Below are 19,314 nucleotides of genomic sequence, written 5' to 3'. Positions count from 1 at the left end.
GCTTTACCATCCCAATCAATGGCAACTCCAGTCTTCTAATAACTTGGGTCAAAAGTCTTGATATCTCTCTTGTTCTTTATATCTCACCAAATCACTAGTAAACCCAGTCGACATGCCCTTCAAAATATATCCAGAAGCCAGCCATCACACCCCTTTCCACTCGTTCCTCTGGGTCCAAGTCACCAGGGTCCTTCTCTGGACTGGTTATAAGTCCCCTGATTTCTGCCCCTACCTTGTCCCTGACAATTTGAACTACTCTGGGCATGGCTCCCAAAGTGGTCCTTTACTTTCCTTTATGTTTTTTAGTGGAAGTCAAACTGTCAAAATGTTCCCAGCACTCTCCAGTGACTCCTATAGAGAACCCCCGGTTCTTCCAACAGCCTATGAGATGCCCTGACCCCTTCCCATCTTTCTCCCATTACTTCACTCTAATTGTCCCTAGTAGGTCCTCAAGCACACCCAGTGTGCTCTGCCCTCAAGCCTTCACACCTACCATTCCTTCTAGCAGTCAACTTTTTTCTCCAATACTCACGTGACTCAAGGCTACCTTATAAACCCTCACGTATCTTCTGCCTCACCCCACCCCGGGCTGTTGCCTCTCCCTGCTTTGGTGTCCAAACAACGCCAAGTGCCACATGATGTCACATACTTATCTACCGACTATTAGCTCAGTCTAGAGCATGCCTGGCACAGACAGACAGTTTGTCATTTTTCTTAAGATAGTCTAGGCATAGGAAAATGATTTTTATGAGATTGTTGGAATACTTTAATAAGTGAAAGAGGCAAGTAATTCTTCCCATGTTCATCCTTGTTTCTATAGCTTCTTGTATTGTATATAGTTTAATAAACCTCATATCAACATGTAAATGTGGGTGTACACTGATAAATCAGTATTAACAGGAAATCAATCATCTGCTAAATTTCTCTCATTATCATATTGACGGGATGAAATGGAATCTGAGATTAAAAATCAGAAGCCAGGAGAAAAGAGTTGCAATGACAGTCATCATAACTGGGATTCAATTTTCAAAAGACTGATCCAGAGATTTTACATTTGTCTCCCCTCCTCTGAGCCTCCCTCCCAGGCTAAGAACCCACTCTGCCTCAATAGGCTGGAAATGCTACTGAGAAACCTTCCCTTAATACCAAGTGGTTTTGTAAGCAAACCTCTTTGGAATAATTTTATGTCAATTCCCAACTTTCATCTGAAAAGACACAATGCTGCTATCTCCAAGTGCAGCTCCTCTGTAGGTGTTTATGAAGAGAGGACACAGTATTCCCAAGATTTTTCCACCCCACCACCTCTACCCTAACACAGTATCATCAGCAGTTTAGCACTGAAGGAGCAGTTCCTACCCCAAGCCAGGACTGTCATGTTGTTCATACACTCACATAGCCAAAATGACCAGCCAGATGGAGTTAGACAAATCTAAATGTTATCAACAGAACCCTACCATTAACCCCAGTCTTAGATTTCTAATGTTGTGATAAAATACCATGACCAAAGTAACTTGGAGTCAAAAGGATTTATTTTAGCTTATAATTCTCAGGCCGCAAAATATGTCAGGGCAGTAACCTGGAGGCAGGAACTGAAGCAAAGGCCATCGGAGTGTGCTGCTCAGTGGCTTGCTCCTTAAAGCTTGCTTAGACTGGTTTCTTATACTGACACCATATGTCCAAGGGTAGCAATGCCCACAGTGGGCTGAGCCCTCCTACATCAATCAAGAAAATAAACCACAGACTTGCCTACAAGGCCAAACTCATAGAAGAATTTTCTCTATTAAGATTCTTTCTTCACAAATGACCCTAGCTTGTGTCAGGTTGACATAAAACCAATTCACAAGGCACTTTCTCCTCTTCAGTTAAGAACTAATAGATGTGTATACTCAGAATCATAAAGATTTGAAGTTTAGCATGAATCCCAGGCCCATAATTTAAATTAACCATGTTTATCAATATGAGCAACTTCCCCATGCATTATTCAAAACTTCCTACGAGGGACTGTCAGCAAAAGAGAGGATCTCTTTCAACACATTTGCAGAAGCTAAGTAGGTAAAAGATGCCAATTTCTATCTGTTTCCAAAATGACTGGAATGAAATGACTAGAGCCAATGGGAAAGCTACCCATGATTTTCCTCCAATTCCGCTGAGATCCTGTCCCAAAACAAGAGCCTCATCATGCATATCCCTTCCTAGACAAAAAGAAAACACAGCTTGAGACCAAAGTAAATACCTCAGAATTGTTGACTTTCAACAGAGACACATTCAAAGTACCTGGAACAGTTTGATGTGCCTGCACAACTGCTACATTCTCCATCTGAAAAGGAGCATCCGTCCAACAACCAGACCAAAGCTACCTGTGAAGCAAACACTCTTCTTCCACCCAAAGCTTGCTCTGCATGGACTTTATGAAAACTAGCTCGGTCTTTCAAAAGGGGGAGGGTCGTTTTTTGTTTGCTTGCTTACTTGCTTGCCTGTTTACCATATGGTACCACCACCACCCCCATCCATCCAACATAATATCAACTGTGCTCTATACTATTGTTCTTTGAGAAAGCAACTGCCAGATAAATTCTGTAAAACTGACTTTTATTCTCCTGATAAACTGTTGTCTTCGAGGCATACTGCTTCAGTCTGCTAACTTTGTCTTAGTCCTAGAAGCTTCTAGCCTCTGTACAATATTATCTGAGCCTAGAATGTTTTCAGTCTCTGAGACTTACTGCCAAATAAGCTCATCCTTTCCTAGCTCTTTCTGATCTCTGGCTAGCTGATTCAATTTAGCTGCTGTGGCTCAAATTCCTCTCCAAGCTAACTGATTCAATCTGGCTTCTCTCCCTCAGCCTCTGCTGAATTGCTCTGCTTGACCTCATACTAACTTTGGTAATATATTCTAATCTTTTGATTCCTTCTCTTTCTCTGGCTCATTTTATCTCCACCTGTGTCTAGCTTGTTCTCTCTCTGCAACCTGTCTCTGTACCACTGTCCTGATAAAAGTTCTTCCTTCCTCTCTCCCTCTGCACTGTTCTCTTAAGGAGCTTCCCTTTCCTCTTTTCTTGTGAGGGTGAGGCATGTCCTATTCTGTCAAATCTTTCTCTGATTCGTCACTTTGTCTGCCCCTCAATTAGGCATCACTTTCAAACATGAGTACTTCCTCCTACAAACCAACCTTACCTTCATTGTTTGGGATTAAAGGTGAGTGCTAAGAGTTTGTATGTGCTGAGCCACACCAAAACTAGAAAAAAGTTTTTTTCAGTAAATAACACAATCTCAGGGTTCACAGTGTAAACCCTGCAACAAAATTCCATCAAAGTTTGAAGGTCAAAGAGGTTGACGGCATTTTAACGTCATGTGAAGTAAAGGTCACGCAGAGATCACCCACAAGTTTGAGATCCCATGAGTCAAAGCCCACCCTGTAGCCTGCTTTTGTTCTGGTGGGAGGGGGAAAAAATGAGGGGAGTATGATACAGCTGTAAACATGACTTTCAAAATCTGAAAGCACAAGGTTAGGGTCGTACTCTAATAATTCAAAATTACCCAAAGCAATGACATTAGCGTAAGTCTGCTGCCTGCACTCTGAAGGGTTAACTAGGTTCATCTTACCACTCACTGCAGAAGTCCCAAACTTAGGAAGCTACTGCCAAGTTGCACCTTTTGGTTAATAGAGATAAAAACCAGTCTCTGTCCCATGGGACCCATATGTTCAAGGATGCAGTTTGAACATATCCACTTTTGATCTAACCCAGGCAAGCTCATCCTAATATTTTTTTGTTAACTTGTCCCTAAATAAACCAGCATCCTAGACTAGAGCTGTGACTCAGTAATAGATCTCTGCCTGGTGTGTACAAGGTCCTGGGTTCTATTCTGAGCACTGCAAAGTAGTCAGTCAGCAAGAAATAAAAGTGAATATCCTACTTATTCAGACATATTTATGCAGTGGTGGTGTCTGACTTGTTCTCCATCAATCAGTTAATCTGTGAAATACATTCACTTCATATTCTTAAAAGTCATAACTTTGCCTTCTTGAATATCACACTTTAACTACATGTCATTACACCAATCAACTCCAGCATCAGAGCACCTGACATGAACCCACTGTCATAAGCAATTACTATATACAGCCAGCACCAGTGTCTCCTGAGGGCAGGAGTGTCTCCTGACCTCAGTCTGCACAGAAAAGAAGGAAAAGCTGGTAGGCCATTTAGAGGCTGTAAAGCCCAGTGGTTCACTCCCATTACCTATACTACAACACCCTTGGCATTTGTATCCTAACAGCTCACATTACATCATTATAATTACAACTGAGTGCCTCAACCTAGTTCACAACATCCAGACCCTTAGAGACAGAGAGAGTACTGACACTGGCACTCCTGGACAGGTCACCAGAGCCTTGACTCATAGCTTGTTACCCACTTAAATAGCCACACATGCTCTTCTGTACCTGCTCAGTCTCCCAACAGTCTTAGTCATGGAACCCAGAAACATAAAAGGCAAGTGCCTCTGCCATAATGTCTCCAAGAACAAGCCACCTAGAAAGTGAGATTGATCCCTAAAGGACCGAAGGCAAAACTAACCTCAGCATCTTAGTCTGTTGCAAGAGAGCTAGGTTTTCCACACTCCCCCATTTGTTCTCCTGACAGCTCCAGTGGCCTGTGCTTGTCCCAAGGCAGGCCAGGCTGCCACACAATCGAGTATCCGTGTAGGGTTGTTAACAGTTATAAAAGAAATCGCTGTGGTTGCCCATTCCTCAAGACAGGACTACAGATAAGTCCCTGGAGTTCTCTGTCAGAGAGCGCTGTCTTCCTTTCACACAGAGTTGGCCTATATGTTTCAAAGAACTTTCTTTGCTTTTGTTTCTCTTGTTTTGGGCCTTAAAAGTTCAGGACTCCAGTGTCTCTAACCCTGACCAGTGTTGATGAGTCAGAAAGCTATAGACTCTACCCGTAGTGCTGAAACACCCTTCTGAATAGAGTCAGGGCATTTGCTTATGTATGCACCAACCAAGGACTCCCGCCTATTTATCCATCTATGTTCCTGAGGATTGAACCTGCAGCTTCATGTGCTAAGCAAGCTCTCTAACACAGCTGTATCCCCATTCCCCATCCTTATTATGATGCTTCAAATTACGAAGATCATGTCTCTCTAAATGTAACAGTCCTCAGGCATTTACACTTGGATGTAAATTAATTGGCTCCAGATAATGGCTTTTAGGGGGAAGATAACTATCCTGGAAGGTGGGAGCACTGAAGTCTGGGTGCTCAAGGACTGAGCAGATGAAATGGGTGTCTGCTTCCTGGTTGAAAACTCTCAGCAGCTGCTGAAGCTGTCTGAACCACAGCAGTAATGCTGGAGGGATGCAGGCTTGAAGTAATCATGAGTAATCATATGGTAATTACACTGGCAATCAGTGGGTTCTTTAAAAAAGTTAAACACTCATTAAGCACGGCATAGAATGGGGATGATTTCGTTACAGCTACGGTTACCCTGATATTGCTTTTAGGGAGTGGTTATCAAGTAAAGTAGCTCAGAGAGGCCGAAATAAAGGCTTGATTCCCCTGTTTAGAAAATGTTCAAAACTCAACCAGAAAGGAGGCACTAGGTCTAAACTGCAAAAGACCCAGCACTAAGGAAGCATGATGAAAAGCCAGTTTTCACCTCCATCCCAGTCGGAAGACATGAAACTCTATGGTGGGTTTGAAACACAGAGAAAGGGGGAGGTGTGTGGTGGCTGCTTAGCAGTCATTGGATCTGATCCTCCTAGTGACAGAAAGGAGGAAGCAAGCCGCTGGCACGAAAGGCCATGACAAGAGCTTCCTTCTGAAGGCTGACAGTGTCACAGCCCTTCCCAAGCAGTGGCACTGCTTGTTCAGTCAGAAAGACAGACAGAAGCTGTCAGGAAGACAGAAGCAGCTCTCAGTTCACTAGCCACGATCCAGAACACTTGGGTCCTGAAGTGTCCAAGATTCCAGATGTTTTTGTTTTGTTTTTAAATATTTGTGTATGTTGGGACCTAAGATAAAACAGATAATTCCTTCTCTATTTCATACATATCTCTTTAACAGAGCTGGAAGGTAACTTATTATTATTTCTAGTGTACCTGTCTCTGACTGTAACCCATCACATGAGCTCAGGTGTAAAATTTTTCACCTGAGGCATCGCATCAATACTTAAAACTTTCAGACGTGGGAGTATTTGGGATCCCAGATGTTAGGATGCTCAGCCTACAGCTCTTTATAACTCACAAGTCCTCTGAATGCAGTTTCTGTGCATGTCCTCCTTGAGCCTCTACCTTGACAATATTTCTGAGTCAGGTACCTGCCTGGCTGCGTGCAGTGTTAACGTAGTGTAGAAGCTTCTGGTAGCCACTCTCCATTTTCTTACAGCTGTGTTACCCTAATACCGCTTTCAGGAAGTGGTTCTCAAGTAAAGACTTCACTTCCCAGCAGGCATCTTGAATGATGGAATAGTGGGTACCCCAAATTCCAAATTTGGCAGGTTTGAGGAGGGCCTAACCCTTTGCATGGCTGGCATGTTTTGAAGTAAGGTTCTACTGCCCCAGACCACATATGAACCAAGCTTCCAGAAGACTCACACTGCTCTCCTCAGCCCAACTTTGGGCTTCCCTGTATGGGAAGCCCACAACTTCAATGGAGCATATGACAGAGTTAGACTCTTGGAATCTGAGAAGGCTGGGACAAACTTCTCTGTGCTGATCATAACCAACATAGCTATAAAGGGGAACCCTGAAAGCCATCTTAGGGCTGTTGGAGATAGTCTGTGTGAAAGTGGAACTGGAACAGAAGCTACAAACAAGAGAACAGAGGCAACCAATTATGAGCCCTAAGCCTTGTGTGTTTTTTTTTTTTTTCTATCCCTAATCTAATGTGCCTTCAGCAGCTATGGCAGCTTAAACATCTGAAGTCCCTCTGGAGTTACACCTGGAGCCTGGCCTGGCAAAGCAATTAGAATCTCTCTGTATGTTAGAAGATGTTATGTAACTATTTCCTTGAAATTGAAGCATTCCATCCAGGGAGAGAGGGAGGGAGGGAGAGAGAGAGAGAGACAAAGAGAGAGAGAGAAGGAGGAGGAGGAGGAGGAGGAGAAGTTGTTCTTCCAACTGCAGAAACCAATGAAACTTACAAGGCTTGGAAAACCCTGAAACTTACAGGACTCACAAGCATTCCCTCCTCCAAGATTCTAGAGCAGTGTGTAACTTCTGGGAAGAAGGGATTCTTCAGTAGATCCACCTACAAGTTGTGCTCCAGGAATGCACCTTTAGAGAGTCCTCACCCATAGTGGGATGGGCATTTTAGTGATGCATAGTGGGATGCAGTCACCTTTGCCTGATTCATAGTCCTGTAAGCAACCCCACTAAACTCCCAGGTTCAGTAAGCTTGACATGGGTGGAACAATTTCTTTGGTCTGTCATTGGTGCCCTATTTGATGTGAATAAACCATTGATCTTTTCTCTCCAGTAAAAATCCCACAACAGAAAACCTTGCTCTCTGCTCAGTTCCAACTCCCTTCTGCTGGTGACCTGAAGCCTCAGTTCAATATAGGCCGCCTTTCCTGTATATATTCTCTCATCTCCTTTTCATTCTTCTCCAGTAACAGAACTCTCCCCTAGCAAGCCATGACCAGGGACCTTTCAGATAAAAGCGACTGCATCCTGGATCAAGTTGCCTAGGGTCTGTTTTGCCTCCATCCCAAGGCTTGCCAGATTTTGTGAACCAATTCATTTTTGCTAAGTTAGACTCAAGATTTCCCAGTATTTGCCTCCTTGAATAAGGACATCTTGCATCTGAACGGCACTCACTACCTTTATGTCAAATATCTCAACCAATTCACCAGCTAAAATGGCTAGAAATAATTTTGGGAATTTAAAAACAGTGTTCTTGAATGGAACTCACATCCTCCCCTGGTTAACCTCTGTGTTCAATGTAACTATAATGGCCTACAAAACAGTCCACCAGATAGGAAGATCAACTCCAAGCCCCACTAAGGGAGGGGTGGCCAATGAGTACATAATGATGTTTCTAGAGGCCATGTGACAGGGAGCTACAAAAGCCTGCAAAGTTTGCGCCTCTCCCTTGAAAACGTCTAAGAAGTTTCATCTGAAAACGAAATAAGTGAAGGCCTAGTACAGCTCATTACATCTTCCCCCTTTTTGTTTCCATGTGGTCAGTACAGTGTGGGTGCGCATGGAGGCCCAAGGTCAGCATCAGGATTGGCTCTGCATCGCTTCTCCACCTTAGCCACTGAGGGCCTCTCAATCAAACCCAGAACTCACCTAGACAGTGGGTATTGCAAGTGAGTTTGCTCTGGGGATCCCATCTAAGGCTGTAATATAGATATATTAAGTACATTTTCAGGGGATCTCTGGCAGCCCTCCTGCCCCACTGGCACCCTCAACTCCAAGGTCTGACCCAAGTGTCTTAAAAGATGCTTGAACGCAATTTTCTGATGTTCTGCAAGGGCAAAATTCAACATCTAGCGAGACCTGGGCATCCTCGCAGGGCCCTAAGGTATAGCAATCCTGAGGAAGTATGTGTCTTTTTGGGGGGAAACAGGCTCATTACTGACCAACTGACACCTGGAAATCTCCATGCCCCTCAGAAGAAAGGAAACCCTGAGGATCAGAGTATTGGGAGAATCTTTTTTAAACGTTTCTCTCCTTCCTCACCTGCTAAGGCATTCTCTGGTTTAATAAAAATCTGACAGTCAATAGCTGTGCAGGAAGTAGAAGGAGGGACTTCTTGGTAGAGAGAAAGAGACCATGAGAAAAAGATAAGAAGAGGGGATTCAGCAAGCAGATATGGTAGAAGATAGACATGAACATGAATGGAGAGGTAGATGAGGTCATGGGGCGATATAGGCAGAATTAGTTGGGTTAGAGGAGCTGGGAGGTAGTCCAAAGTTAAAGGCCTAAGCTTTGAAATATACAAGAGTCTCTGTGTCCTTATTTATATAGCTAGTGGGTCCATAGTAATTAGCAACATCAGAGCCCCAACTCTCTGTAGCCCAATGTCATGGCAGCTTTACAACCCTTCTACCAAAGGGCTCAGCATCTCCAAAGACCATCATGGACATCGATGATGCAGTGAACCAATGGGCCAACAGTTTGGTACAAGCTCTGCTCACGAATCATGGAAAGCTTGTCTATTATGGCATCTTGTGTTTGGGAAACTACTTGTTTCTGGGAAAAACAAAACAAAACCACAAGACCTTGTAGGTCAGTGGTTCTCAACCTTTCTAATAGTGACCTCCAATCAGAAATTTACTTCATCGCTACTTTATAACTGCAATTTTGCTAGTTATGATTTGTAATTAAGTATCTGATATGCAACCTGGGAAAGGGTCAGTTTACCACCAAAGGAGTCACAACCACAGGTTGGAAATCACTGCTATAGATGAATAGAAAATTTAGTAGGGTTGTGTCTTATTCTTTTCCAAACTAGCTAAAATAAAGCATTTCAGTGAGTAAATGCCCCTTTTGTAAAGGAAGGGAAAGGCAGGAGATGTGGTGAGGAAGAAGAGGAGGAAAGGGAGGAGAAGAGAGCAAGTGGCCAAGTTCTGAGCACAAGGTGATGACAACATGGGATAAGTGATGGAGGAGGGACTTCATAAATAGGGATTCACCTGACAAAGGCCTGGTGCAGGCAGGAAGAGAGGATGGTGGCTGAGTGTGGTGCTGTGGTACAGGCTGCATGTGGGAAGTAACAAACATGGCAGGCTGGGTTGTGACTGAAGAGCACCTTGTATGGCAGGCTAAAGAGCTAAATGTCATCTGATAAGAGATGACAGCCCAAGAGGAAGATATGATGGTAAGACAATGCGTAAGATGATGGATCTGAACTTGTCCTTACCTCTGAAAACCTGTATGATCTTAGAAACAATCCATACTATTCCCACCGCATTTTCTCACCTGTGAAATTGGCTATGGCAAGAATTCAAGGAATGCTTATATACAAAGTACTTATGGTAGTGCCTGGAATCCAGCCACTACATAATAGGTGGCTACTGACAGACAGAACCAGTCTGCCTGTGGCACCACTTGTCACTTGAAACAGCCCTTCATAAAACTATCAGCCATCAGCCTGGAAATGGGAGCGTCCTGCATCTAAGATTGCTTTTCTATATTCACAGCATTCCTCTATGAATAGCAATGCTTCTTTTGGCCAAAGCTGTCATGCTTCATGAAGAAATGTAACCCTCACTGGAAAGACACAGTTGAATTGGACATGTAGCTCCATTGAGCAAGTGCTTGTCTAGGTTGGCAAGGCCTTGGTTCAATACCTAGCATACACAGAAAGGAAAAAGTCTAAACTGGTACATAACACACACACACACACACACTCTTATAGCATGATTCTACATTATCTAGATTTTCATCAAACCATGGCAGCCAACGTGGCAGGATACACCATTTATGAGAGGTCAGCTCTGTACTAAAATTGACATCAAAGGTTTCAATACATGGATGGAGGAGAAGTTGTGGACCGAGAAACTCTCATGACTGCTGAGGTGGTGTTTAGGGCAGGGACTTACTTCCAGACCCATCCTTCACTCTGGGCCCCTCTGGCTTGGCCTCAGACACGATGTTGGCATTTGCATTGTTCTCCATCTCAATCACAAAGTCACTGTCCTCTTCAAACTCGGGGTGGCTGAAGATCCAGTCCAGTGCTCTTTCCAGGTTATGATTCTGAGGAAAGGAAGTTCACAATGTACTGAGCATTCAGGCCTCATCACGTCCCAAACATCTGCACCAGATGTCAAGCAGCTAGGCAGGAGGCCTGAATGAAGTGATGCCAAGTACCTCTGAGTGAGAAGCTGGGACTCTGCCATTCTCCCACCTATACCCTACCACTGCAGTCGGCAGAAAACGGTTCAGAGCAGCACATCAGCTCCGAAGTTTCCACTTGTCTTAGCTCAGTGGTGCTGCAGGCTGGTGCCAAGGGCAAGGGTGTAAAAGGGGAAGGGCAGGATTCACATGCAGCCCTTTCTACAGCCTATCTTTCCTACTGAATGCATCTCCTGCAGATGATTCTGGGAGTGAAGATGCCAGTGTGCACACCGGGTCAGTGCCTCCATGTCTTAAGTACTGGAAGAATGGGAGAACAGATGACCCCTTAGCTAATGGTTTTAATGGAACTCCAAATGGTTCAAACCAACCCATCATGAAGTTATTCTCCCCTTCCCCTGTTTTTTGACAGCACTAACAAGCTAAAGGATTTGTTTGGATATAGAAACTTCAATGAAGCAAGTAGAGCTCAAGAAAGCACCCAAGGGGGAAAGTCTCTGGTTGAAATAGTTTGAGAATTTTAAAGGGAAAATTCCCATGACCTGGCCAAAACTCACTATGGCCTCAGCAATAGGTCCTGGTAGGTACCAGGTTAGGACAGGCAAAAGGACCTAGGAGCCAAAAGCCACTCAGAATGAAACCTGATGTGACAGGGGACGGTAGGTTTTAGCGTACTTCCCTGACTATTAAACGGATACCTACACCCATCCTGTCTCCAAATAAATGGAGATGTTCACAACTACCAGAAGAACCTCTTCTTTGTAGATGGACCCAGCAGCAGAGAACTCCAAGACATATTTTGAGAACCCTCGGAACATATTTTTCCAAGGTCCTGATATCAAAAAAGCATGACTTCATCTTAAGAACTTTCTTCCCAAGCCAGAGCCTTGGCACCTCTTTGCTCTGAAGCTGTGGAGCTCCAAGCAGACCTGTGAGCCCCACTAAGGAACAGCATCTTAATCGCCTTGCCCAGCTCCATATCCCCTTAGGCATAAGTTCACCTCGAGTCCCTCATTGACTTAGTTCACTTTTGTGTATACGACATGCAAATGAATCTTCATGAGCTATGGTGGGACACAGTCAGACAAAGGTGACATAGAATGATCAAAAGGCCTTGGGAAGTCTCTGTTGCTAAAAAACCAAACTGAAAACCTCCTCCAGCGAGGCTAGGAGTCCCAGGCCCCCAGCCCCCAGTGCTCACCGTTGCTTGTAGAGCCTGCACTGCCTGATTTCGCTGGAATCCCATCGAGGTGATAATAGCTACGATTTCCTCAGGAGGTTGGTTGTCCAATCCAGTAGCACCAAAGACAGAGGCCCCAGCCCCTCCATACCCAGGTATGGCCAGTGGTTCAGCAAAGTCTGCGGGAAACAATTGGACTAAAATCTGTCTGGGTTTTGTCTTGAAAGCAGACATTTCAGGAGCAATGTGGAAAATACCTACAAAGCTGTAAATCAAGGAGTCTTGTGTAAGACTAGACATATATGTCAAGTTAACAGACTTGGGAGGTCAGAGAGCCCAGAGATCAGGTGATTTCCAAACAGACTTTGCAGCAGGGAAAACTGTCTTTTCAACAACAGTGCTAGGATAACTGGCTATCTGCGTACAAAACCACAAAGCTAGGTTCCCCCTATTAAGACCACATGCAAAATCAAACTGAGATGGATCATTATCTTAAACATGGGAACAAAAGATATTAATTTGATAATTAATTTTAATTTTTTAAATCAAAAAACCCACAGGCATCCATCTTTGTGACATTGGAGTAAGTGATAAATAATTTCTTGTATACAACAAAAAAAAAGTATAATTCATAAAAAGTTGTGCCGGACCTCATCAAAATGTAAAAAAAAAAAAAAATCTATTTACAATACACCATTAAAGAAGGGAAGACATGGCAAAGCAGAAAGATATCTCTGCAAATCATGTGTCTGAGAAGAAACCTGTATCTAGAACTTAAAAAGAATTCTTGGAGCTCAATAATAAAAAGGCAAATAACTCATTATATGCCTAGAACCATTAATCACTAGGGAAATGCCTGTTAAACAACAGTGGCATACCATAGTACAGCCAGGAGCAACTATAACAAACTCACTAACAGTGAGAATTTAGAGACTAGACTGCCTCATTCAGCATGACCAAGAGTTTAACATGGTTCAGCACTGGGTAAAATTGCTCGTCAGTTTTAAAAAGTTAGGCATAGAACTACATCAATTCTGCTCAAGAGAAACAAAAGTATAAATCCACATACACAAGAACATGTATGCTTACAACAGTACTAATCAATGCCAGAATGAAGAAATAACCCAACTGTCTATCAGCCCATGATGAAAGGATAAATAAACTGTGGTATGGCTATACAATGGAATACTATACAGCCATAAAAAAGGAAATGCCATTCATGCTACAACATAAGACCCCGAAATATATCATGAAAAGTGATAAAACCTGACACAAAGGGCCTCATGTAATACAATTCCAATTATATGAATTGTAAAAAATAGGCAAATTCATAAGAATTGTAGACTATGCAAAGTAGACAGTGAACATGAGGTGCTGGAGACAACGAAAGCATGAGAGAATCACCTGTCTGTAGCATTTCTTTTGGGTGTACAAACATATTCTAGGATGAATTAGTGGCCTACTTGTGAAGTGACTAAAATCCATGTAAATACACACTTCAGATGGGTGGACACGGCAATGACATCTTCAAAAAGTAGATAAAAGAAGACACTAAGGAAAGGGCCTCACTTCTTGGGTTTTCTTTTTCCAGCTTGAAATACACACCACATCCTTCTAACAATCTTTTGGTAGGCAAACTGTGTACCCCTTGAAGGGAGAAGTTACTCCAAGAAAGCTGTTGTTTAAAAGAAGCCTAAGACTATCTGGCTTAGCTCAGAGTGCAGAAGGTTACCATTCTCTTTAGGGTCACAGCACTGGGAACAAGAACTCCCAAGCACTCTGTGTTGCCACCTACCAGGCTCCTCCATGTGCACGATAATCCAGTTGAAGGCCACCTCAGCTCCAGTGTTCCCAGTGAAGTACACAGCCTTCCTGCAGGCTTCCAAAGGGAAGCCCATCTCAGCCAGCTGCATCACCGAAGACTCATCAATGTCTGAGGCTGCAGAGCACAGCAGAGCAACCCCCCATGAGAAACCCAACTGTGCACTTCTTCAACCCCTCAGAGACTGCCTCAAGACAGGTCCATGATATTCATAAGAAGATATGGTATTACTACCCTAATTTCTAAATGAGGAAGCTAAGAATATAGAGTAGGGAGTGGATTGTTCCAGGCCACACTGGCCTAAGCAGCAAAGCCAAGGTTACCAGGCAGAGCTTCTGGTTCTCAAACCTACACTCACCCTCCTGAGCCATAAGGGCCGCTAAGCAGCATGTCATTGGGTCTACATTTGTTATTCATTCAACTTATAAACCCTTCCACCCAGGAATGGCTGCAACTATCCAGCACCGAACAATACTTCTTTGCTGAACTACCACGGAAAAATCTGTCACCCTGTGGTCTAGAGAGAGGGCTCAGCAGTTAAGAGCACTTACTGCTCTTCCAGAGGATCCTAGTTCTGGTCCCTGCATTCATGTGGTGGCTCACAACCCTCTCTACCTCTAATTCCAGGGCATCTGGCACCCTCTTCTGACCTCTGTGGGCATGTTATTCACATAGTACACAGACATGCAGCAAGACACTCATATATATGTAAGTTTTAAAAACATGGCACACTGGGAACAGATGTAAGACACCAAAAGCATTTTAAAAGATACCTACGGTCTATCAACTGGTTCATCAAGCGGTCTGGAAATGAAGGGACAGTCAAAAGTGAGAGCGAGCTAACCATGGCCAACAGTTTTAGAAAAGAGATTCCCAGACCCTCTCACTCCTGGTTACCCCACACACACCACCTGCAAAACACAGTTCATTACAGTAATGAGGGGAAACAGCAGGCTTTGGGCACTTAGATGCAAATAAAACAGGAAGTTCTGACAGCTCGGTGAGCTAAATAGTTATGATCCTTGCATGTATTTGTAAGAGCACTGTCTAACTGCAAATCAAGGGTCCTGGCCTGAGCTTTATTGATAGGAGCAGTGTGGAAAACCACCTTGGCCTTCTCTCACACTCAGTATCTCCTGTCTGCAAGCCCCCTCTGGAACCACCTGCCGACAGGACGACAAATCAGTGACATCGTCGCAGAGTGTACGTGTCTCAAGTTCACAGTGGCAGCCAGGTTTCATTCCTACGTGTCTAGGATGACCTAACGGGAAGCAGATTGGTGGCGGAACACATTGACTGTTCCAGGCTGGTGGAGGAGAGAGTATCCTTCTAACAGGGCAGTGGTTCTCAACCTTCTTGATGCTATGACCCTCTTGTGGTGACCCCCAACGACAAAACTATTCTCGTTGCTACTTCACAACTGCAATTTTGCTGCTGCCATGAATTGCCATGTAAATATCTGATGTGCAGGATATATGACATGTGATCCCTGTGAAAGGGTCATTCAAAGCCCCCACCACCAAGGGGTCGTGACCCACAGGTTGAGAACCCCTGCAGTGGGCGATGGTACCTTTTGAGTCATCAGGAATGACTATGGGGGGGCTGATGTCAGGAAGCTCCTCTTCCTCTGGCTGCAAGCCCCTGGCTCTGAGATGGCTGATATCTAGTAGGTCTGGCATATCAATAGAAACATCTGCAAAACAAAAGATCATATTCACTGGGCTCTCCCGCGCCCAGGGTCAGATCATTATAAATCTGCTTGTGCTCACTGCATGCATGTATGTAGGCAGCCTACAGGACACTCAGCACAGCAGACTTGTCAAGCCACATGGGAGGTTATTGGAGGGCTCAGGGGAAGGGCAGAGAGTGGTGGGACAGAGGTGCCAGACTGGAAAGCAACAGGTCAGGTGAGCCAGAGATCACAGACTGGCAGCCCAGGCTATCGGTGGCCCAGACTCATTCCATTTGGTGTTCTTGAGATATGGACAAGATTTAATGTTAAAATGCAGACTTCTGGATTTCAAATACCACAAAGCTATAGCACATTCCCCTGTGTTAACTGTTGAGCTTCTGTTCTGGACAATGGTGGCTGCTGTGACCATTCCACACTGACCCCGCTGCTCTGAACTGCCCCAAACATGCTTATGGGAAAGCCCATCTTCCTAACCCATGTCGTTAAGCACAGCTGAGCCCTCCGAGAGGGGGGCCCGTGTACCCTTTACCCAGCAGCTCTCCTTTCCTGGGTGCTGCTTCCTCTTCCTTGCACATCTGAGTTCGAAACTCCTAATTGATACTTTTTCTCGAACTATGACAGTGACTGTGATGATGCTAAGTTATAAATCACAAAGCTCAAAAGTAACTGGCTTAACCTTAAGTGTCTTAAGCATCCGTGGCTGCTCTGGGAGAAAAATAAAGCCCTCATGCCTCAGTTGCCACTACATTTGACTTGCTCAAATGCAAGATTTATAAGCCTAACAGCTGCTGCAAGGCAGTACTGCAACCTATGCAAATAGGAATAGAAATTTCCTATTTCTAGGAAAACTGCCAGGACTTGTCCTTCAGACCTGGAGACCAACTGGAGACCAACTGCCTCCAAATGACACCAAATATGTAAATCCTATTTAAGACAACAAGGCAGGTTGGGCATGGTAGCACATGCCTGTAAACATAGAACTTGGGAAGTGGAAGCAGGAAGATCAGAAGTTCAAGGCTACCCTCATCTACACAGGTGAATTCAAGGCCACCCTGGGCTACATAAGATCCTGTCTCAAAAAAACAAACTAAACAAATAAATAAAACAGTAACCCGAGAACAAAAGCTAAGACAGAAAAGTTAAATTTTAAGGACCAGTAAAACTAAACACAAGGTCAGATTCACAAAACAGACACAACTGTTCCTCAAGAGAAAAATCCAGGCCCTACCTTGAGACTTCTTTAAACCTCAGTCAATAAAATCGGGCTTCCTTTTTGTTCCTTCACAAAAATTCAAAAGGAAAGGCAAGCAAACAAACAAACCAAAAACCCCCGTCCACAGCAGTTCAAAGCCTGAATGGGTCAAAATTCTCAAGTACCTCAGCCTTCTCAGAGGCCAGCGGAGAACAGAGTGGTCAGCACCCTGCCCTCAGACCCCCTCTGCTCCCTAAACTCTCCCCACAAGAAAATCAAGGGTCTCCTGGGCACTGGGAATAAAGCTCAGCACAAAGGGTGATAAACTGGCTCTCTGTGCCCACCAGCACCAGGCTTCCTCAGAAAACATGCTGGCTGTTCTTCCTTCTGTCTCCAGGTCCCCTTCTACCCGTGTTTGGATGACTCTTAAGGCTTTCATCGTTTTGTTGTGTAAGTGCCCAAAAACAAGTCTGTAAGAGACTGGCAGTTTGAAGTCCTTGCTAGAGAAGCTACATGGAGTGAGATACAAATCCTTGCACAAGACCGGAGGTCACGTAAGACTGCTCACATTCAACCCTGGTGGGTAAGGAAATGGTCTTTATGCCTCATCTGGAAAATGGGCCTTCCACACTAAGGACCTTGAGTATTGATGAAAAGACAGCCCAGTGAAGCCCAAACCATATCCTTCTTTCAACTGTTCAAATCAAATGTTTCCAAGTGGTTGGGAGGAAAATGTGTATGATTTAGATGAATATCACATATATATAGCACTGCTGTATCTCAGAGGCAGGGAAGGGTGCTAAGAGGAGGTTATACCTCCAGCTACCTACTACTACAGTGTGGTATCTGGACTGGCAATGCCAACACCATCCAGTAGGTTAGAAACATGGTCGCTCAGCCCACCTACACCTGCCAATCAGGATCTGCATTTTCCAAAGATCCCAGGTGACTTGTGTGTACAGTAACTTCTAAAATGCGCTGTCACAAGGAGTGTACTTCCCCTCTGAGAACCTGATCCTCCCAGAGCTCAGTGGTGAGGGTGTGGTTAGCATATGGTGTTTCTTATTGTAGTGTTTCTCCTAGATTCTGGATCCAGAGAAACCTGGGAGTAACAGAGGAAGCAATGGGGTGGAAGGGACGGGGCAGACGTTCCCACAGCCTCTTTCACATGCCATGTCTGGTTAAGTGGCTCACTCTATAGTTTAAGCAAAAGCATGCAAAGGATACCTACCAAATTTTCTGGGAACCCAGTCAAGACCAAAAGTGAACTTCTTTATCTGCACTACCAAGTATTCAGGGAATGAGGCAAAGCGAGAAGTTCTGGGAAACACAAGGGGAGGAGATCAATCAAACAAGGAAGAAAAGAAAGGCTATTGCTGTCCATGGCTCACAGGCAGCTTTGTCTGGGGCTCCTGGCAATGCCAAGGACTGCCCTGTAAGGAGGAACCAACCAACAGTCAGTACGCCGGTACTCGCACACTCGCTCCAAACCCTGGCTTCTCTACAGCAGAAAATGCTGACTGGGGACACAGTAATCGCTGGGTGCAGCTATCTCACAGTGACTGCTTTGCTGCAGTGCTCTGGAAAGTGCATCTAAACCACTTGATTTCCCAGCATTCTTGGAGTGTTTTTACCTGTGTATGTGTCTGTGTGTGTTCTCAGTCAAGCACGCACCATGTCTGTGACATTCCCTACGTGGTGCAGAGAAGCCAGCCTCACTCCTCCTAGGCATCACTGTCTCACAGCACTGGACTGGTGCAAGGGAGGATTGCCAGAACTCGGGTTGAGGCTGACCATTACAGAGTCTCTTTGAATACCTGGATCCCGGATAGCACAGGTCCTATAGCTATCTCTGTTGTGGAGAAATTATCCAAGCTATCTAAACCTAAGCCTTATCTTTTAAAAGATTTTTAGATTATGCATATGGGTGTTTGCCTGCACGTGTGTATATGTACCATGTCTGTGTCCACAGACCTAAGAAAAGCAGGTCATGTCCCCAGGAACTGGAGATACCCGTGGTTATGAGACACCATGTAGGTCCTGGGAACCAGACCCTGGTCCTCTGCAAGAGCGGCAAGTGCTCCTGCCCCTGAACTTGACATTTTTAAATTAACACTGAGTTAATTCTGAGTTCACTTCAAACTGAAATACAGAGTATTCTGGGCTTGGCTTTATCACTTTTATGCACACACTGACTGTTCTAATTGCACATCAAATCCATGCCTCTCAGTGCCCGAATCCCACTCATTCAGTCACCAATTATGTCTTTCCAGCACCTCTTTCTATTTGCCTGTCTATGTAAACAGACAAAGAGCCACATTGTTTCCCAGCCTTTGGGCTAAAATCATGTACAGACAATGAGCCAGAGATGGTACAATAGGTTCCCTTTAAAATAGAAGGCTCCGAGCTTTCTCCTCCAAACCTCACTGTTGAATTAGAGCCATTGCCTTCTATCTGGTACATATCTTTTCAGGTCTGAGCAAACTCCAATGTATTGCTGCCCTCTGGTGCAGAATAGTAGACACAGCACAGGGCTGACCATGGGCAAAGAGTAGAGAAGTATGGCTTTAAGTCTTCAGTAGGCTCGTAATTTACTCCAGATCCGGAGGAATCTCTGGCCCCTCTGAGG

The 19,314-nt window shown here is 44.4% G+C and overlaps 1 protein-coding gene across 1 annotated transcript in view; it reads right to left on the bottom strand.

Moving 5' to 3' along the window:
• The window catches only part of Usp13 (ubiquitin specific peptidase 13), a 109,875-nt gene that overhangs the window by 3,503 nt on the left and 87,058 nt on the right, over positions 1-19,314 (bottom strand). The window contains exons 14-19 of the mRNA XM_021158246.2: positions 17,917-18,005; positions 15,371-15,493; positions 14,578-14,604; positions 13,774-13,917; positions 12,000-12,157; positions 10,546-10,699 (exon numbers count right to left, since the gene is read on the bottom strand). Of these exons, the coding sequence (XP_021013905.1) occupies positions 10,546-10,699; positions 12,000-12,157; positions 13,774-13,917; positions 14,578-14,604; positions 15,371-15,493; positions 17,917-18,005 (695 nt within the window). The remainder of the gene's footprint in view (positions 1-10,545; positions 10,700-11,999; positions 12,158-13,773; positions 13,918-14,577; positions 14,605-15,370; positions 15,494-17,916; positions 18,006-19,314) is intronic.

This window comes from Mus caroli, chromosome 3 (assembly GCF_900094665.2).
Source record: "Mus caroli chromosome 3, CAROLI_EIJ_v1.1, whole genome shotgun sequence".
In the NCBI taxonomy this organism is placed as follows: Eukaryota; Metazoa; Chordata; class Mammalia; order Rodentia; family Muridae; genus Mus; species Mus caroli.
Note: the sequence above shows the minus strand (reverse complement) of the source record. Positions and strands in the feature narration are given on the sequence as shown.